General features: G+C 42.7%; 3 protein-coding genes and 3 long non-coding RNA genes across 6 annotated transcripts in view; 3 read left to right on the plus strand and 3 right to left on the minus strand.

Moving 5' to 3' along the window:
- Window positions 1-1855, plus strand: part of LOC117956511 — a 14406-nt gene extending 12551 nt beyond the window's left edge. Inside the window, exon 3 of the long non-coding RNA XR_004659296.1 lies at window positions 1744-1855. This is a non-coding gene — a long non-coding RNA (uncharacterized LOC117956511). The remainder of the gene's footprint in view (window positions 1-1743) is intronic.
- LOC117956468 (gastrula zinc finger protein XlCGF57.1-like) overlaps window positions 1-21264 on the minus strand; it is a 95566-nt gene that overhangs the window by 27747 nt on the left and 46555 nt on the right. The gene's annotated exons all lie outside the window — the stretch shown is intronic.
- The window catches only part of LOC117956458 (zinc finger protein Xfin-like), a 59860-nt gene that overhangs the window by 15586 nt on the left and 23010 nt on the right, over window positions 1-21264 (minus strand). Inside the window, exons 4-5 of the mRNA XM_034891532.1 lie at window positions 16730-17177; window positions 14852-14853 (exon numbers count right to left, since the gene is read on the minus strand). Of these exons, the coding sequence (XP_034747423.1) occupies window positions 14852-14853; window positions 16730-17177 (450 nt within the window). The remainder of the gene's footprint in view (window positions 1-14851; window positions 14854-16729; window positions 17178-21264) is intronic.
- Window positions 2631-5027, plus strand: LOC117956467 (zinc finger protein 484-like). The gene has a single exon (XM_034891547.1). It carries the CDS (start codon window positions 2700-2702, stop codon window positions 4731-4733), a length of 2034 nt encoding a protein of 677 aa, XP_034747438.1. The 5' UTR covers window positions 2631-2699; the 3' UTR covers window positions 4734-5027.
- Window positions 6701-21264, plus strand: part of LOC117956512 — a 32529-nt gene continuing 17965 nt past the window's right edge. Inside the window, exons 1-3 of the long non-coding RNA XR_004659297.1 lie at window positions 6701-6712; window positions 15994-15999; window positions 19676-19680. This is a non-coding gene — a long non-coding RNA (uncharacterized LOC117956512). The remainder of the gene's footprint in view (window positions 6713-15993; window positions 16000-19675; window positions 19681-21264) is intronic.
- Window positions 18411-19757, minus strand: LOC117956498. Its single transcript, XR_004659281.1, has 3 exons — window positions 19546-19757; window positions 19379-19442; window positions 18411-18513 (listed from the first exon to the last, which is right to left on the minus strand). It is a non-coding gene; the product is annotated as an uncharacterized LOC117956498 (long non-coding RNA).

Below are 21264 nucleotides of genomic sequence, written 5' to 3' on the forward strand. Positions count from 1 at the left end.
TGGAGATATGCTGCTCTATACACACTAAAAGTAGTGATTATTTACATGGAGTCTGGTGGGTTTGGTGACGGTGATTTCTCTTCTCTCCTCCCAATATGTTACGTTGTTTACGTTCTCTACGTAACATGCGTATCCAAAGACTTTCGACGTGTAACGTTAAATCCGTGGTAACGTAGCCCTTCGGGCTATTTACGGTTTATTTTTCTAACTACGACTTTATAACTTGGGCCAACGCGTTAGTTACACTCCGGAAGTGCGTGGCTATTCGTCGGGATTATTGGTTTCGGGGAAAATAAGGATTTTTGCGACTAATTGTTGTGATGATGGAGACAATGCGAAGGCTCGCCTCGACGTCTGAGCGTCTGCAGCGATGATAAAAGGACTTCTGGGAAGACGCAGGACAGGAAACTGTCCAAGTGTCTTAATATAAACGGGAAATAGGACAACGAGAGACGGTGGACAGACCCCCCCCCCCCGGTTGTTTCTGCAGGAGCACAGTTAGCTTAGCATGGCTGCTGAGCGTCATCAATAACAGCCTTATTGATGGTGGGACGTGTCCAGATGTCCAAACCACGGCTCGGGGACAGCTGAGTGGACGTTTTCAGACAGAGATACCCGGATATAAAAAAGATATTTATAGATATTAAAGGATATTTAAAAGAGATCGCCAGAAGCAGACGGCCGGATGTGGTTTTAAAAGTCGGACATGATGCCGCGGAGAAAAGCAGGTTTGTGTGTGCGTGTAAGTGTGTATGTGTGAAAGTGTGTGCTAAAAAAAGTAAAATGTAACAAACTAAGATGGGATTGATTTTGTTTGTGTTTGTCTATGTGTCTTCATGTTGTCTGTATTGTGTGCGTGTGTTTTTAGCCTGGGGTATGTTTCTAACAGTAACAGTTTCTAACCCAGACTATTGTGTGTTTGTATGTTTATGTTGTCTGTATGTCTGTGTGTGTCAGCATGTGTTGTTTCTCTGTGTGTGTGTCTATAGCTTTATATCAGTTTCTAACCCAGACCATTGTATGTAAATGTTAGCTGTGTGTGTGTTTGTGTTGTCTATATTATGTGTGTGTGTGTGTAGCGTGTGGTTCATTGGAACATTTTCTAACCCAGACTATTGTTTAAATGTAAATGTGTGTATATATATATATATATATATATATATATATCTTTTCCAGTCTTAACAACTGCTCAAAGCGCTTTTACATCTACAGGGAACATTCACCATTCACACACATTCATACACTGTGGCCGGGGCTGCCGTACAAGGTGCCACCTGCTCATCAGATACACAGTCACACACATTCACACTCCGATGCGCAACTCGGGGTTCAGTGTCTTGCCCAAGGACACTTCGACAATGACTGCAGGGGCGGGGATCGAACCACCAACCTTCCCATTGGCAGGCAACCGCTCTACCACTGAGCCACAGCCGCCCCTACATTAACCATCTCAATCTACAATTGACAAAATAAAGTTGAACACTATTATGTAATGTTATTAATGTGTACAGACTGTCTGGATTTACCCTGCAGAGACCTGAGGACCAGGTAACCATAGTCCTCAGAAATCCTCCGGAGGGTAGAACACCAACACAAAGGAAGACGAAGGTCAGGACATCTGGGCCAAATGAGGGACATTTGGCAGGATTTCGGCGGAACGGGGTTCTGCAGAAGAGAGGTTTTAGTGGACGATGACTTTTGTCAGCAGCATCTCTCAATGTGTGTTTTCTCTGTTTCCTACAGATGTTGAGCAGCTGTTGGTGGTTAAAGAAGAGGTTCCCCCTGAGCAGCAGGAGTGTAGCTCCAGGGTGGACCAGCAGGAGCCAGATTCCCCCCCACACATTAAAGAGGAGCAGGAGGAACTGTGGAGCGGTCAGGAGGGAGAGCGGCTTCAAGGGCTGGAGGAGGCTGATATCACCAAGTTCCCATTCACTGCTGTCCTTGTGAAGAGTGAAGATGATGAAGAGGAAGAGGAAGGTAAGAACAATGTGGATGCCCTTATTTAACCTGTGTGTTGTCCTCCAGTGTAAAAAAAAAAAAAGTGCACTTTTTATAACTACCACCAGATTCACCACTAATATTTGTTATTACATTATTTACACAAATTTTTAGAATTCATAATCAGTAATACAAATTTTTATGAAATTGTACCTTTAAAAAAAAAACTGAAATTATGAATTATTTTGACATATAGTTACGATTTTAGTTGGTAATGACGAACTGTCAAAGTTTAGTCAGGATACTGTTTTAATGTTTTTTTTTTTTCAAATGCTACAAAATTCAATAAAACACCCAAAATTCAATAAAATTAATCAGTAAACTGATCCTCAGTTTTATCCTGCAAAGAGTAAGAACCTTTTGTGTTATTTTTGGGCAATTTGGTTGAAAGAAACCCAAATTTCTGATGTAGAAAACTTCAAAAAAGGGTCCAATCTTGACCCGAGGACAAAAGCAGGGTTAATCGGTTTTTAGGCAGAAAACAAACAATCTGCAAAACTGAAGAGGATTAAAGTTCAAGAGAAGCAGATTTAAAAACACGACTAAACAGTTCCTGAAGGATCTAGCACAGAAAATGTCAACTAGTTGTTGTAACTTTCATCACGTTACGGTGAAAGCTGCTACGCAGCTGCCGCTCACCCAATAATAAAACAGTATTCTTTTATCTCACTTGAACAGGGCTTCAGAGACAAACCGAACACATGGAAACAGACGCTGATGGAGAGGACTGCGGAAGACCAGGACCAGCCTGGAACTCAAATCCACTTTTACAACCAGAGACCGACAATAGTGTTGATAGCGATGTTTGGAAGGACGCCAGCGAAAGTCGGTCAGGTTTAAACTCCCTGGACCGTGAGGAGGTTCACGTCAGTGATGACAAAGAGTCGTTTAGCTGTTTTGAGTGTGGGAAAAAATTTGGAACAAAGCAACATCTGAAGAGACACATGAAGTCTCACACGGGAGAGAAGCCTTTCAGCTGCACGGTTTGTGGTAAAATCTTTATACAGAAGGTGCAGCTGACGGAGCACATGAGAACTCACACAGGTGAAAAGCCTTTCAGCTGTTCGGTGTGCCAGAAAGCGTTTGCACGCAGGCAGCATTTACAGAGACACGTGATGATCCACACGGGAGAGAAGCCTTTCAGCTGCTCGGTTTGCGATCAGGGAGTTTTGAGCAAAGAACACCTGAAGACGCACATGAGGACGCACACGGGCGAGAGACCGTTCAGCTGCTCGGTGTGCGGTAAAGCTTTCATTGGGAGCGGGAATCTGAAAAGACACATGAGGAATCACACGGGAGAAAAGCCTTTCAGCTGCTCGGTGTGCGACAAAAGCTTCGGACAGAAGGTGCAACTGACGCAGCACATGAGGGTCCACACGGGAGACAAGCCCTGCGTCTGCTCGGTTTGTAACCTGAGGATCTTGAGCGAGGCACATCTTAAGGTACACATGAGAACGCACACGGGGGAGAAGCCGTTCAGCTGCTCGTTTTGTGGCAAAGGTTTCACCCAGGCAGGGAACCTGACGCACCACATGAGAGTCCACACGGGGGAGAAGCGATTCAGCTGCAGTGTTTGTGACAAGACGTTCGCCTGGCTGAGTCAGGTCAAAACCCACAAATGTGTTGGTCGTCCGTGCTCACAGCAAACTCAAACGGAGGAGGACAGAGAGGCAGAGCCTCCAGCCAGCAGAGGAACTCAACACATGGAAACAGAAGCTGATGAAGAGGACTGTAGAGGACCAGAACCAGCCAGGAACTCACATCTACTTTTACAACAAGAGACTGAAGAACAGATTGGAAACTCTGCTGAACCTGAGACTGAGGACAGTAATTTTTTGAAAGAGAGAAGTGTGTGTTTGTCAGGTTTAAACTCTCTGAAACATGACGAAGTCACTCAAAGCGATGAAACATTAAACAACACTCCCGTGCAGATCGACCGTAGGAGTCAAATGGGAGAGGGACATTTTACAGAAGCAAGAAGTCTGAGGCGACACATTAAAGAGGAACAGGAGGAACTGTATATCAGTCAGGAGAGAGAGCAGCTTCAAGGGCTGGAGGAGGCTGATATCACCAAGTTCCCATTCACTCCTGTCCCTGTGAAGAGTGACGATGATGAAGAGGAAGCTCAGTCCTCACAGCTTAAACCGAGACAAACTCAACACATGGAAACAGAAGGTACCTGTGATGTTCTGAAGAAGAGCGGAGAACCTCCGTCAGGTTTAATCTCTCTGAAGATGCCGGCGATGGAGCCATTAAACCCCAGACTCGCATCCACTGTGTCGGCTTCAGCTTCCTGTTCCTCCGACGGAGAGCATTTTTACCAGCGTCCCTGGCAGCACCCGGACATAGAGATCCGCGACGTGACGCCGGAGGAACACCTGAAGCTCCTCTGGATGAGCCAGGGCCGGGCGGATCGCTACGGCTGCTCGCTGTTCCGGTTCATCACCCCGGAGGAGAAATACCGGGCGTGGTGCGTCACAACAAACTGGGACGGGTCCAGAGGGAAGTGGGCACTCCCGAGGAACCTGAAGGCGTTTCTCCTGCACACCCTGCACCAGAGGTTCCAACCCATGGCGGCGAGAGAGGAGAAGATGCTGATCGACAGCGTCAATGAGGTGCTGCGGACGCCGCGGCAGTTTTCCATGGGACTGATGCCCGAGGCTGACGGCTCCCAAACTGCAACCATTCAATCAGTCGACTCATCCGACAGATCATCACCATCCCCAACGGCGTAGCGTCAACCTTTCAGCGCTCACACCGCCATTTCTGCAGAAATACATTCTCTGGTTTTTAAAATTAATGTCAGAAAATGTTGTTTTTAGCTTCTCAAATATGGAGGTTCTCCTGCGTGTCTCTTGTTTTATATCATATCTTAACATCTTTCAGTTTTGGACTTACAAGACATTTAAAGACATCAGCTTGGACTTTGAGGACCTGGGAATGGAAATGTTTCTCCATTTTATGATATTTTATAGAGCAAACAATCAAATAATTGAAAAATAATGGGCAGATGAATCGATAATGAAATGAATTAGATATCTGAGATCGTCTTGGTCCCTCGGCTGTTGGCTTTTTAAACAGAATCTACAGGTAAAATCTGCTTTTTATGTCTAGATTCTGGTTTATCTTCCATAAGAATAGAAGGCAGGACCTCTACTGTAACAGAGTATTTGTACTATATTACACTGTAATATTTGTACTTTTACTGCAGTAACAGATCTGAGTGTGTAAACGCAGCTTTGTGTTTCAGGGGTACCAAACAAAGAAGAAAGACACTAATCAGTTACGCACACACACGCACAGAGAGACACACACGCACAGAGAGACACACACGCACACAGAGACAAGCATGTGCGCACACAGAGACACACTGCAGAATCTGGAGAGCATGTAACGTTCCTCCAGTAGTCTGTTCTAACATCCCAGACCTCAAGAGGCCTGATCCCAGCTCTCTGCAGCCTCATCACAGGAACATGTTACCATATATAATATCTCATATTCACAGCTGTGTAACGATGTGTAACAGCTGTGTAACGATGTGTAACAGCTGTGTAACGATGTGTAATGGCTGTGTTCACTGCTTTAAACATTAAAGACAATCCAACTGATATTTACGGTTAGCTTCTGCTTCTCGCGTGGTTTCCTTCTCCTGGGATGTTTTTAGATCATGCACAAAAACAAGATATGCAAGAAGAAAAACGACAGACAGAGACAGAGAGAGAGAGCAAACCGCCATCTTTTCCCTTAACTTAGTGTTACAACTGAGTTGTTTTGGTCTCTAAACTTAACTGTCGGCACCATTTGACGCTTTTTCAAATGTTTTTGTAGCTTTTTTTGGAAGCTTTTGTTGCATTTCCCATCTTTTTTGGGCGATTTCTTTTGTTGCATATTTCATTGATGGCTAAGGAACTTTGTGTCAACATTTTTGGGGTTTTATGAGGCCCAAAATGTAAGACAGCTATATAAGCGTCAGCTTGGTTTGGGGACAGAGACACATTCTGTTTAATGCAGGTCCTGATTTGAAAGACGCCGTCCTGGAGCTCACTAATGTTAATGAAGAAACCTGTAAACATGTGATGTCCGACACGTTTTTGTAAAGAAGAAGAAAGCTTTAAGTTTTCAGAAATCAACAGACACATGAGCCACTATCTTCTGCTCCATGTGTCCATGTAGACCATGTGTCCATGTAGACCATGTGTCCATGCAGACCACGTGTCCATGTAGACCATGTGTCCATGCAGACCACGTGACGTCAGACTCAGAGAGGAGACAAAGAGAAACGGCCGTGGCCTACCAGAGGCTGAATGTGTGGCCAGGCCTTTTGCTAATTATTTGATTTTAATTCACAGTACAGTTGACCATTTCCAAACACAACATAACTTCTGCACTACAGTTACGCCAAAGTCCTAAAAAGCCAAATATGAGCCGACTGCTCTCCATTCGCAACAATATGCATCCACCCAATCTACATCTGCCAATCCCCACTGAAACCACCGTCTATGTATATAAGACATTCAATAATACAGTACTGGCAGCCCCCCCCCCCCCCCACACACACATCTCTGCATTAATAAATACTCGAAGGACATGAGCATGTGTGTGTATTTCAGGCCTGTGTTAATAAAGAATATAAATTATAAATTAATTAAATGATATGCGGGATATGCTCTCTCTCCGTGGGGAGAGAGAGGTTTTATGGGTTTGTTGATATTTTGTCATCAGTTTGTTTTTTTAACTAAATTGAGCTCGAGGGTTTTAAAAATAACCGGTGGGTACAAAATGCCTCATGATAAAATCTGACCGCCACCATGGAAACCGACGCCTAAGACATGCAATAATAAAGTGATTAGATAGAAAGATTAGAAGACATTAGACGGTTTCTCTCACCTGGCCGTGTATCTGTACAGGTGTGCAGACATTCCCTGTGGCAGAGCCCCCCCCAGTGGCCAAACACAGAACCACACCCCCAACGTCAGGCTATAGAGAGATAAACTGAGGAGATGGACAAGAAAGGATCCCCCCCCCTCATTTTATTTTATCTCATATTTTGGTCCGGTCAGATACTTCATTATTTCACTACTACTTATTACTTTATCATTATCTGGACAATAATATCTGTTTTGTTCAATAACACCGGCTTAAAATGTGTTCAATACAATGCTGCTACTATTATTATTATTATTATTAATATTATTATTATTATTACTGTTCACCATTACAACTCCTTAACCGGGACATACCGTACATATCCACACTCTTTTATATTTCTTTATTTCTATTTGATATTTATAGTATTTGTGCAACTGCTACACAGAGTTTCCCTTCGGGATCAATAAAGTATTTCTGACTTTGATCCCCTGGTTGTCTGTGCTGACTGTTTACAATAAATCAAAATACAAAAAACAAAAAAATAGAGTAAATTGCACATCGCTGAAACCTTGTATGTCCACAAACCAAATACTGTCAGGAACTGTAAAAGTCTCTTTTGAAGTCCGTGTCCATTGATAAAGATTAAATCTTCCAATACGTTGCTGGTTTAATGTACGTAAACAGCAACGTACTGTAAACAGCAATGCATTCTGGGAGAAGATAATACTATCACAGCACTATCTGCAAATGTTACAGGCTACAGGTGTTTACTGTTAACACCAATGCACCTTGGGAAATGAAGGAAAAGCTACTATATGACTGTAAATCTTTTCTTTAGCTATTTTTCAGACAAATCACCTCATCACTGTTAATCCATCCATATTAGTCTGGGGTTGGGTCTCGGGGGCAGCAGCTCCAGCAGGGGACCCCAAACTTCTCTTTCCCGAGCCAGATCAACCAGCTCCAACTGGGGGATCCCGAGGCGTTCCCAGGCCAGGTTAGAGATATAATCTCTCCACGTAGTCCTGGGTCTTCCCCGAGGCCTCCTCTCAGCTGGACTAGTCCCGGGTCTTCCCCGAGGCCTCCTCTCAGCTGGACTAGTCCTGGGTCTTCCCGAGGCCTCCTCTCAGCTGGACTAGTCCTGGGTCTTCCCCGAGGCCTCCTCTCAGCTGGACTTGTCCTGGGTCTATAAACGTTTTACATTATTGACAGAACGGAAATCAGGCCACAAAAGTTCAGATGGTTTTCAAAATAAAATGTAATTAATTACATCCAGAAAGGTTATATTTAGATCTTTGTTATCGTGATTCTTGGTTATTAATGTTTAAAGTAATTATCTGAATTTAGAGAAATATGCAGCAGACGGCAGTGATAACAGCAGAAACATTGATATAAGAAGGAAAGTCTAACGTCTAGTCCACACACCATTCCTGGTTTATCAGCATTTCTTTAAACCAATCACAATCGTCTTGGACTGCGCTAGGCGCCTCCGCTAAATAGTTTTGCGAGAGAAAACTCCGACTGGACAGAAAGTCTAGCTAGCGGTCTGGACTTAACCTAGTCCATAGTCCTCATGAATCCACCAGAGGTTAAAAGTCCAACACAAAGGAAGAACACATTAGCAAAAAATGCATCCGGTGGAATTTCCTGCAGAACCGGAGTAATCCCGGAAGTGGAACGTCATGATATAGATCAGGCAGATTTGGCTCAGGTGGTAAAGCAGTTTTAGGAGGTTAGAGGTTCAATCCCTGGCCCTGCAGTTCGGGTTCAGTGTCCTTGGGCAAGACACTGAACCCATACCTGCCATCAGAGTCTGATGAGCCTCGGCCACAGTGTATGAACTTATGTGAAAGGGTCCTGGACTATGTTAAATGACTTAAATATAAGTCAAATAAATAAAGTCCATTTACATTTACACTTGTTTATAGTTTCAGGAGTCAGGAGTGAAGAAAATAGAGAATATTCACATTTAACCCTTGTGTTGTCTTCACTTTGGGACCCTCTCATGTCCCTCAGGACTTATTTGGGGTTTTAAAAACAATTCTGAAATACAATGTTAATTTATAATCTATCAACAAATATAGTCTTTATCTCGATTTCCAACAGCTGAGATAACATCTATGTTCAGGGAATGCATCAGTCTCTACTAGCACACTATTAAACATGGAAGTGGGGTTTGTTTTTTTGTCAAGGTTATAATTCATGTTAAAATCCACTATGGAAACAATAGTGTCATATCCAGATTAATGTTCTAAGTCAGGAATACATGTTTATCACAAGAAATAAGGAAAGGACGCTGATTTCAGCTAGAAAAAAAGGAACTTTGTAATGTAACATTTTTCTTCTTGTAAAAATTTGAAATGGGTCAATTTGACCCGGATACCTTAAAGGGTTAAGAAGTTTTTTTACTTTTAGTTGTCAATTACGAAATTAATTTGTGTGATGTCGGCTTATTTAATGTGAAGATGTTCTAGTTTTTTCTCTCTTTGAGTTGTGGAAAAACAAGACTTTAGAAAACACTGATCCACATTTTAGAGACCTTAGAGACCAAACTACTAATCCATTCATCCAGGAAATAATCCACACATTTATCTACTGGGAACATAATAGTTAGCTGCAGCCTTGGTGTCTTTATTTGTCTTTTTTTTGTCCAAAAACCCAAAGATTTTCAGTTAAATATGATATAAAACAGAAAAGAGCAGAAAACCTCCATATTTGAGAGATTGAAAAACAGAATTAGTCAGTTATTTGAGCATGAAAAGTTACTTTAAGGATTAATCGGTTGTCAAACTAGTAATTAAATCATCAAATAGATTATTTTTTTCATTGATTGACTGGTTAGTTGACTAATTGCAAAACACTTATCAATTGTTATCTCTGTAAATATGAACTTGTGAATTTAGGATGTGATCAATATCAGAAAGCCTTAAACACACGGATGTTTGTTTGCTGAGTGACTTCTTAAATCCTTTTCCTTAAACGCTTCACTTATTAGTTACACAAATGTTCAGATGGTTTTCAAAGTAAAATGTTTCAGCGCTACAAGTTAAAATATGTATTCAGCTTTTTCAGCTTCCACACTGTAGGGCTGCAACTTCTGATTATCTTCTCAATTAATCAATTCGTCGTTCGGTTCATATAAAGTCAGAAAATAGCAAAAAATGTTCCAGTTTCTCTAAATCTCAGCTGATGTCTTTAACCCTCGTGTTGTTTTCCCCATGACCATGAAAAACACTTTCCGCTTCTCTCAACGTTTTTGTTGCTTTTACAAAGTTTTTTTTATGAAGTTTTTTGTATTTTTGATTTTTTTCCACATATTTTGCCGCTTTTTCCAACATTTTTAACCAATACTTTGACTTCCTTTATTTCAGATATTTAAAAAAATGACAAATTTGACCTGAAAACAACATGAAGGTTAAATGTCTCGTTCTGTCCAAAACGCCAAAGATATTCAGCTTTAAGGTAAGGACGCGATGCTGTGCAAAGATTGTTGATATCTGAACTCAACCGCCAAACAAATCCAACGTTGGGGCTAAAAACCCCATCGAGCAAAGGAAGCCTCTCTATTTGAGCAATCTTTCAGTTATTTTTGCGATTAATAAATCAATTATCAAAGTAGTTGCATTCAGTTTTTTAATCGATTGACTGATCAGTTGACTAATCGTTGCACAGCTGCAGACAAACTTGTCCCCACACAGTGGAATAGACACTCCTCACTTGTTATCTCTTTTGTATGACTACAGGAACTCAAGATGTCAAGGTTTCCGCAGGTTTCCCCGGGTCAACGGGGAAGGTTAAGTACCTTAATTCTATACTGTTTTGCAACGTATTGATCCCCCCACCAAAGCACTACGCTCCCAGAATTCAGTGACTAAAAGTAGAATGGGACCCAGTGCCTTCAGCTATCAGGCTCCTCTCCTGTGGGAACCGGCTCCCGGTCTGGGTCCGGGGACCAGACCCTTCAGTTATCAGGCTCCTCTCCTGTGGGACCAGATCCCAGTCTGGGTTCGGGAGGGAGACACCGTCACCACATTTAAGAGTTAAGTTAAAACTTTCCTCTTCGAAAGCTTATATAGAATTGTTGGGTCTTTGTACATTGTAGTGTGGTCTTGTAATGTGCCCTGAGGTAACTCTTGTAATGATTTGATAATATAAATAACACTGAAATCAATTGGAGACTTTGTAAGACCTTGATGAATGACATTTAAACAAATAAAAATTTGTTTTATGTCTGTTGTACGATAAGAGACCAATAGCACAAAAGCTGATTGGCTGCAGTATATGTTGCTGTTCATAATATAGCGACAGCGACATAGAATAAAATTAACAAAAACATTCTTAAAGTGCTGGAACATTTCAGAGCATTATAGGTAGCGATATGCTCTTTCGTCATCAAGGGTGGCAAGGAAGCAATTTCCTGTTGCTAGTTAACAACATGCTGTTATCTCATTGGTTGCACTTTCGAAAGGTCAGCGGTAACTAGCGCAAAGCGGCATATGAGAGTGGTGCGCGACACCAGTGGTAGTGCAATGCATAGTTGGGTTGCACCGCCCTCCCCAGAGGAAATCAATGGAAAGGCCGGCACAAAGCGGTTTTATCATGTGTAGGCGGCCTAACATGGACACATAAAAATTAAGACCTAGAACACAATACCAGAACCCGTCGATGGAGAGCCTGTTCGCTCCCTATTAAGGATGTTAACCCCCATTTTACCAATTCGGAAGAACCCTTATTAGACATTCTCTGCCAATAATTAGGGAATTTAAGACTTTTTAAGGCCTATTTTTAGATTTTGTAATGTAAGACTTTTTAAAACCCTGCAGAAACCCGACACATACACACATACACACACAGTCAGGATGTGATGCAAATCTGTCAAAAGGGATTAGACACAAGAATGGTTTTTAACGAGCGACTTCTTATTGAATCCTTTTCCACAAACGTTACACTTATACAGTTTCTCCCCGGTGTGGATGGTCATGTGTTCCGTCAGGTGCACGTTCTGTTTGAAGCCTTTGCCGCAGACGGTGCAGCCGAACGGTTTCTCTCCCGTGTGAATCCTCATGTGCGTTTTCAGGTTGCCCTTCAGGCTGAAAGTTTTCCCACACTCAGAGCAGCTGAAAACCTCCTCAGCGCGAGCCTTTTTGTTTTGGCGCTGTCGCTGCGACGACTCCCCAACACACTTGTGGGTTTTCAGCTGCGTGTACCACGTGAATTTTTTGTCGCAAGCGCTGCAGCTGAACCGTTTCTCCTCCGTGTGGACCGACATGTGCAGCGCCATGCGTCTTTTATGCGCAAATCTTTTATCGCAAAAAGGGCAACTAAATGGTTTCTCTCCCGTGTGAATTCTCACGTGGAGCTGCAAAGTTCCTTTCTGGCTAAAGCTTTTGTCGCAAAATGAGCACTCAAACGGCTTCTCGCCTGTGTGAATCCTCATGTGTGCCAAAATGTTTCCGCTGCAGCTGAAACGTTTCTGACACACGGAGCAGCTGAATGGTTTCTCTCCTGTATGCGTTCTCATGTGGCTCATCAGATGGTCCCTACGACAAAATGTTCTCCCGCACTCAGAGCAGCTGAACGCCTCTTTCTCCTCAGAGGCATCGTCGGAGTTTGAACCTGACTGAGGCTCTGCGCTCTCATCCCAACCTTCATCGCTCGGTTCGGCTTTTCGTTCTGAGCGTTTATCGTCAGCAGCCGTCTGTGAATTACTTTCTGGTTCCACGTTCCCCGCTGATTCTGATCGCGTGTCGCTAATGTTGCATCGGAGCCTTTTCTTTCCTGTGTGGATCCTCATGTGCCTGCTGACATCTCCACTGTATCTGAAAGTCTTTTTACAGACCGAGCAGCTGAAAGGCTTCTCTCCCGTGTGGAGTCTCATGTGACTGATTGAGTTCCCCTTTTGAGAAAATCTTTTACCGCAGAAAGAGCAGCTAAAAGGCTTTTCTCCGGTGTGAATTCTCATGTGTGCGTTCAGGTGTGGCTTGCGGCCAAATCTTTGACCACACTCAGAGCAGCTGAACGATCTCTCAATGGAAGTACAGTTAATATCACCGACAGGGACTTCATCATTCTTCAGAGAGTTTAAACCTGACTGAGCGCTCTCCTCCCAATCACCATCACTGACTTCAGTCTCTGAAGAGTCCGGAGCCTGGTCTTTAGTCTCTGGTTGTAAAAGTGGATGTGAGTTCCCGGCTGGTTCTGTTCCTCCACACTCCTCTCCATCAGCTTCTGTTTCCATGTGTTGAGTGTGTCTTTGATGAAGCTGTGAGGACTGAGCTTCCTCTTCATCATCTTCACTCTTCACAGGGAGAGGAGTGAATGGGAACTTGGTGATATCAGCCTCCTCCAGCCCTTGAAGCTGCTCTCCCTCCTGACTGCTCCACGGTTCCTCCTGTTCCTCTTTAATATGTGGAGGGGCCTCTGGCTCCTGCTGCTCCTCTTCACCAACAATCACTTTCAGAACGTCTGGAGGTAAAGCTGAAACAAATGGAGAGTCTGTTAAAGAATACCCACAAACTTCTGTTCACAATTATTTACGTTAGACAATCTCTGTGGAGTTTTTATCCATCAATACTGACATGGAGTAATGTTTCTGTCTCCCATAGCTAGCTCTGTCTCCACAGCGCTGTGGAGTGAGGTCTGGCCATGATAAGGAGCTTGTTTTGGTGGAACAATTGGAAACAATATTAAATGCAGTTAACTGTTGACACAATACAACTTGTTGCAATTTACACTGCTCTCATTTTCTTGTGTTCATATTTTTCAACAGCGATGTCAACACTTTGCTCTTATTTTTATTAGGTTAGAATTGATATAACGATTCTCTGCCACGATTTTGTTTTTCACAAAAAGTAATGTTTATTGCACATATGACAAAACAAATTGACCAAACATAGATATTTATGAGCCTGAAAAGACAGAGGCTTAAATGAAGAGAAGGGAGCACTTTACAACCTATTATAGAGTCTCTGTTTAAAACTCACCGGAGAAAGTTGTAGCGTTTGTGATGCAGTCGGCTCATAAAATGTAATAATAATAATATTAATGTATTCTTAATTTGTCAAGAGGAAGAGGAGGAAATTCCAATTTACACTCTGTTGCTATTACACACAGGCCTGAACTACACACACATGCCCAGGTCATATACATGCACTAATGTCGATGTAATGAGAGATGTCGGGGGGGGGGGGGGGGGGGGGGGGGGTCTGCCCATGGAACCTGAACCAGCAACCCTCCGGTTCCAAACCCAACTCACTATGGACTAAGCTACTTATGACAATCATAGTTATAAAAAAAATTTTAAAAATCAAAGTTATTTAAAAATGAAATTGTGAAAAAGGTGAATCAAGATTCTGGTCTCCAGCGTGTGTCTGTCTGTCTGTCTGTCTGTGTGAGTGTGTGTCTGTATGTGTGTATGTGTGTGTGTCTGTGCGTCTGTCTGTGTGAGTGTGTGTCTGTATGTGTGTATGTGTGTGTGTGTGTGTCTGTGCGTCTGTCTGTGTGAGTGTGTGTCTGTGCTTCAGCATCAGTGTCCCATTAAATTTAACAGCCAGGTATTTGTAACCTTCTGCACGTTTGTGTACTGCTGCACTTCCCTCTCTCTCTGTCTCTCTCTCTCACCCTCTGTCTTTCTATCTCTCTGTCTCTCTCCTCATCCATTGTTATACCATGATCTGGGTGAATACTCAATTCTGATTGGCTGCATAATGTCGATAAAAAAAGTAAACAGACTCCTGCTATAGCCCGTTAGCTCCAGGAGCTAGTAGCATGCTAGCAGCTAGCAGGCTAACGTTAGCTTAGCTTGTGACGGCCTCTCAGACTAACCTTCCCCCCCCAGCTTGGTCTCCTCCAGCTGTCTCCGGGGTCGCTCCATCTCTGATGAACTAACTAAGAAACGCTGTTTGGGATTCCCTGATTTGGATTCAGCTAACGGCTTCTCTCCTCACTGCTCCCGCTGCTCAGCACCCGGAAACTACAGCAGCACCACTTCCGGCCGGGGGCCCGCTGGCAAAATAAAAGCCCCGAGATTCTATTTCTTTAATGAAGACATAGGCCGGGGGCAGAGTTAACAGTCATGACGTCTTTAACTGGTTCAACGCCTTCGTTTTGGGGACTTTTTATACACTAAAAACGCACGCACTAACGCGCGCAGACACACACAGAAAGAGGAACACACATCACGCACGTACACACAGGAGAACACACGTCGAAAGCAAGCACGCGCGCACACACACACTCTTTGCTAATTGAAACATTTTCTACCCATGTGTTATCCTGCTTCTTATTCATTTACACTGCCCCCTCTCTTATCCCTCATGTTGTCTTCATGTTGTCCTCATGTTGTCCTCATGTTGTCTTCATGTTGTCCTCATGTTGTCTTCATGTTGTCCTCATGGGTTAATGTGAATCCAACACAATATTAACAAATATGATTCCTAGGTAGCCTTTCACAGATCCAGCTCATCCTGAGAATTCACGGCTCTTCATGTATGTCTACCAATGAACCATGATTCATAAAATCATGCCAACATTTATTCAGGTATTTTAATAGTAATACAATGCAAAAACACGTATGTAAAGAGGCTTTAGACCACCCTAGGCCCAGTTTATTATGCAGCTTAATCTTTTACAACATATGTAGTAGTGGGATCCTGATGCAGCTCTCTTTCAGTTCAGGGTTCCTTGGCTTAAAAAACATTGAAGATCCCTGATTTACAAATTTTCAACATTAAAAAAAGAAACGTTAAGCGACTTCCACAGTGGAGGTCTGCAGCCAGACCAGTCTGGAACCTTTAGTGGACACTAACCCAAATATTTGTCCTGTAGGGTTATTAGAGGGCAGTGCAGCTGAGTTCACAGCTGAGCCAGTCTCTTAAAAGGTGCAGGTTGCATTTTTAAATCTCTGAGGTGTGTGTGTCAGCTTTAGCCACTGAAAAGAAATAAGAGAAATCAGACCAATCACAACAGCTGGTCAGTCTGATGTCATGCTGCTTGAGCTCATTAATATTCATGCACTGGGTAGAGAAGGCTGATAGCCAGAATCTCATTAGGCCCTATTTGCATGGGATTAGTATTTTATAGGGACCTCGTGTAATTTAGAAATTACCCCCCCCCCCCACATCTGAGTTTCTTGTGGCGCATTCGCACAGGTTAACCGAAGCCTGCTTTTATTTGAACTTACTGACACATCTCTACCCGAGAGTTGGGTGGAGGCGACCGCACCTGCGTCGGGGTCCTTATCTTTTTGGCCCGGCCCGGTAGACGGTACCAGAGGCCCATGCCCTATCCTCAGGCAGTCCTCGTTATATACACGTCGATTCACACGGGTGTAATGTTATCCCAGGACATGTTCGGGGGGATATTTAACTTCACAAACTTTAGACACAGGATTAAGATCAAACGACTGTAATTATTACAAATGACTAGAGGTCCCTAGCTAACCCTAATCCTGTCCAAATAGTGCTTTAACCCCATGTGCATAGAAAAGACCGGGTCCAGGTTGAAAAACAACAAAACTACCCTCTAATAAACAATGACAATAATCGTTAGTTGCAGCCAGACAGAAGCCCTGCTGGTCAAGCTGTGTGTAGTTCATCTTCATTTCCGTCCTCCTCCTTCTTCTTCTTCTTCTTTCCTGTGGATGCTCATGTGTCTCTGCACATCTCCACTCTGTGTGAAAGATTTCTTGCAGACTGTGCAGCAGAACGGCCTCTCGCCGGTGTGAGTTCTCCTGTGTCTCTGTAAGTCTCCGATTCGCGCAAAAGATTTTGAACAGACTGAGCAGCTGAAGGGCTTCTCTCCGGTGTGGATGATTATGTGTGTCTGTAAATTCCCTCTCTGTGTGAAAGACTTCTTACAAAACATGCAGCTGAAAGGTTTTTCTCCAGTGTGAGTTCTTGTGTGCCTCATCAGATTTCTCCTGTCCTTAAACCTTCTCCCACACTCAGAGCAGCTGAGAGGCTTCTCTCCTGTATGAGTTCTCATGTGTCTCTGCAAATCTCCTCTCTGTGTAAAAGATTCCTTACAGACTGAGCAGCCAAAAGGTTTTTCTCCTGTGTGAGTCATCATGTGTCTGTTGAGATTTCCCTTTTGGCCAAATCTTCTCCCACACTCCGAGCAGCTAAATGATTCCTCACATCGTAAATCGTGTTTCTGAGAGTTTAAAGATGACTGAGTTTCAGGCTCTGCCTCTCTGTTCTCAGTTTGACTCTGATGAAGTTGCGATGACTGACGTCCAAGACATTTATGTCTTTTGATCTGTAGACGCCAGCCAAATGTTTTGTTACAAACACTGCAGCTAAATGTTTTCTCTCCTTTGTGGACTGTCATGTGTCTTCGAAAACCTCCACTCTGTGAAAAAGATTTCTTACAAACTGAGCAGCTGAAAGGTTTTTCGCCAGTGTGGATTCTCATATGTGGCTTCAGATGTGACTTGCGGCCAAATATTTTCCCACACTCAGAGCAACTAATTGTTTTCCTAAATGTTGAATCATGTTTCAGAGATGTTAAACCTGACTGAGCTCTCTGCTCCCAATCACCATCACTTACTTCAGTCTCTGAAGAGTCTCGTGTCTGGTCTTCTGTCTCTGGTTGTGAGTTCCTGGCTGGTTCTGGTCCTCCACAGTCCTCTCCATCAACTTCTGTTTCAATGTGTTGAGTTGGTCTCTGATGAAGCTGTGAGGACTGAGCTTCCTCTTCATCATCTTCACTCTTCACAGGGACAGGAGTGAGTGGGAACTTGGTGATATCAGCCTCCTCCAGCCCTTGAAGCTGCTCTCCCTCCTGACTGCTCCACTGTCCCTCCTGTTCCTTTTTAATGTGTGGGGGGGCCTCTGGCTCCTTATAGTCTACACTGGAGCTGCACTCCTGCTGCTCAGGGGGAACCTCTTCTTTAACCAACAACGGCCGCTGAACATCTGCAGGAAACAGGAATACATAGAAAGACGTTAACCCAGATACAGAGAGAGAGCATCAACAGTACAGAGTCTCTTTTTAAATCTCTTTACATTAAAAAAAAAGGTATTTCATGTTTCTGCATTCTAACTTTCAGCCTGAGTGCTGTAACGACTGACAATTACATCTCAGGCTAATCTTATTCTTATTTAAATTTTCTGATTTGAATCTTATTTAAAGAACAGGGCCTACTTTGTGTCTATAGACAGACAATATTTAGACAAATGTGAAATGCAGAATTCCCCAAGGCTCTTTTCTGGGGCCTCTTCGGTTAACATCTACTTGATCAGATAAAAGAAGAGAGTTGCACTGATTATTGTCCATAAGCATTAATATTTGCTATGTGATCACATCAACATACAGTCACATGACTTCTCAAACCTGACGGAGGTTCTCTGCTCTCCTTCAAAACATCACAATTACCTTCTGTTTGCATGTGTTGGGTTTGTCTCTGATGAAGCTGTGAGGACTGAGCTTCCTCTTCATCATCTTCACTCTTCACAGGGACAGGAGTGAATGGGAACTTGGTGATATCAGCCTCCTCCAGCCCTTGAAGCTGCTCTCCCTCCTGACTGTTCCACAGCTCCTCTTTAATGTGTGGGGGGGGCTCTGGCTTTTGCTGGTCCACACTAGAGCTACACTCCTGCTGCTCCTCTTCACCAACAATCACTTCCAGAACATCTTGAGGTAAAGCTGAAACACAGACAGTGCGAATATTTGTACAATTTCACAATTCCATTAAACGTGGCAAAATCAAACCCAGAAAATTATTCAGCAGAAATTTTAAGAAGACGGTTCTTAAAATGTAAGGATATGTTGATTTTATTTGTCTTCAATGACTGTAGACTAAATATATCTGTGTTGTTGTTAATCTTGATTGTTATAGATATAAGTGTATTTCCAATTGAAAAAACCCGATCTGAATTTGTGCAGTCAACACTGAGTAGCTGCAGCTACGTGTTCAAGCTTCCACTGAGCTAAAACCGCAGTTAACAGGGCAAGTTTAACAGCGTTTGGGCCTCTTAGCAGACAACAAAATGCATTTAAAACGTCTGGGCAACATGAATGACACAGAACCAGAAATCAGCAAGCCAAAAGGAACAGGAGCACTTCATCTGCTGGCCTACATTAACTCCCTTACATGTGCAATATATTAGGACAGTGAGATGACACATACACATGCACACTTATATTACACTACAATTCTGAATTACAATATTATACATTTGATACGGGTCATGTGATCATCTGCTGGGATGTTCAGAATAACGTCTATTACCAAATTTAGCATTTTGTGATTAAGACTTGTGTGATACTTTTTTAATATTCAGTATTTAGAAGCATTCTTTGGAGATTTTTACTGCAGAATGAAAGAGGGACACTATGTTCCTACACATCCTCCACTGCCAAAGCGCCACACACAAACACACACAGCTTCTATATACATATATACACGCATAGCTTCTATATACATGTACACACATAGCTTCTATATACATGTACACATATAGCTTCTAGATGTATCAACTCCTAGCATGTACATATATGTGTGTCCCACCTGTCCCCTGGTCCGCTGCCAGCTTCCTCTCTGACTTCATGTTAAAGTTCCTCTTCTCCCCGACCTGTTTCAGGAAACCCAACAACAACACGTTAGCAGGAGCTAGCTGCTAGCGGCTAACCTTAGCTTAGCATCGACTCCCCGCGACATTAACAAAGAAAACTAACCTGCTCTGTGTGGCTTTGGTTCAGCTTTTAAAACCACATCCAGCAGTTTGGGACCTTTCTTTCTTCTTAAGAAACTAAACACTGGCGCGTTTTACTCCGCCGTCTTCATCACGATGGGACACACAAACAGCTAACGTTAGTTCCGGGGACGGACGCTATTACGGGTCGGACCAACAACTTCCGGGCCCATGTTATCAGATGGAGATCTTATGTTGCCCAGACTCAGGTTGGACTCTAACCACGGGGTCCGATGGAGGGACCAAGACGGTCCTGCACGTCTCACTGGATTCAACCACAACACAACCATACTACACTTTATTCACTTCCGCTTTCCCCTTCACAATTAAAGCTCTGTGTTTACTGTAAACCTCTTGACCCTCGTGTTGTATTCCCGTCAAAATCAACACTTTTGTTGAAGTTTTTCATCGACGTTTTTAACTTCTTCTTACTTTTTTGTCCCTTCTTTCATCACTATTGACACATTTTTTTCAATACTTGTCATTGATTTGAAATTTTGTTATTTTAAGTAATTAAAAAGAAAATTGACATGGTACAATTTCCCATAAATTAGGTTTATTGACCATCAATTCTATTGACCATATAAAAGTAACTGTATAACTAAAGTTAATAAGTTATGTTACGTAGTGTTGGAAACGTCAAAAGAAGTGACAAAAACATAATGTCAAGCAGCTCCTGTGGTATGATGTTACCGTGTGCGTTATCAAGTTTTCAGTTTTTATCTAGTAAATCTTTGTCCATGCTGGTGTATCTTTGTTTGTGTTTGTCTACATAAGAGTATTTTTCTTTATTAGAGTTCAGGATAGCATGCTCATATCTACTGTAACGCTAGATATAGCATGTAGAAACAATAGTTAATACTTTGATTCCTGGATGCATGTATGTGCAGTGTTGAACATTTGTTAATTACATCCAGCTGAATATTAGTTAATTAATAAATAATTAACTCATTTAACTGTTGAAGCGCTGTCCACTGAGCCAGTCGCGCCTCTAGTGCATCTCATGACTATTGGACCTGCACGCTGCTGTTCTGTCTATGTATGGTCTTAGAGCGCCATCTAGTGGCCAACAGTCAGAACTACACAATGAAACCTGGATTCTTCACTACATTGGATTCAGAATCAGAATCAGAATTACTTTATTGATCCCCGAAGGGAAACTCTGTGTTGCAGTTGCACGAGTAGTATAAATATCAGAGTAGAAATATGAATAAAGAAATATAAGAAGTGTGGATATGTAGGGTATTTACATACTTAAAGGAATGTTGGGATACACTAGTCACATAATTAACATAATTAAGGAATTGCAATGCTGAAACGTAATAGTAACAATAATTCATTCATTCAACAATTGAATGCTTGTTGCTCTTTGGTCTGTATATCTGTGGATTCATTACGTACAGGTTATGTTTATATGTTCTGTATTTCTTTATTTTGCAGGGGGCCACACATTCACATAAGCATATAAGGCAAGCAACAAGCACTGTATTCCCTGCTGGATTTGAATGTCAATGAATCTGTTGAACTGAAACCCAAGGCTGCAGCGACTCTCGTACCGGAGCACTTAGCACGGCTGGTGCCAGCGAATAACGTACACAGCGTCCAGTAGTTCCCGTTGTCGCTCGTTCTCCTCTTTTGAACGACAAAGTTCCTCCTCGTACTCTGCTATCGTTCTTTCAAACAGCCCAAATAACTAACCTTT

Source organism: Etheostoma cragini, chromosome 14 (assembly GCF_013103735.1).
Source record: "Etheostoma cragini isolate CJK2018 chromosome 14, CSU_Ecrag_1.0, whole genome shotgun sequence".
NCBI classification, from domain to species: Eukaryota; Metazoa; Chordata; class Actinopteri; order Perciformes; family Percidae; genus Etheostoma; species Etheostoma cragini.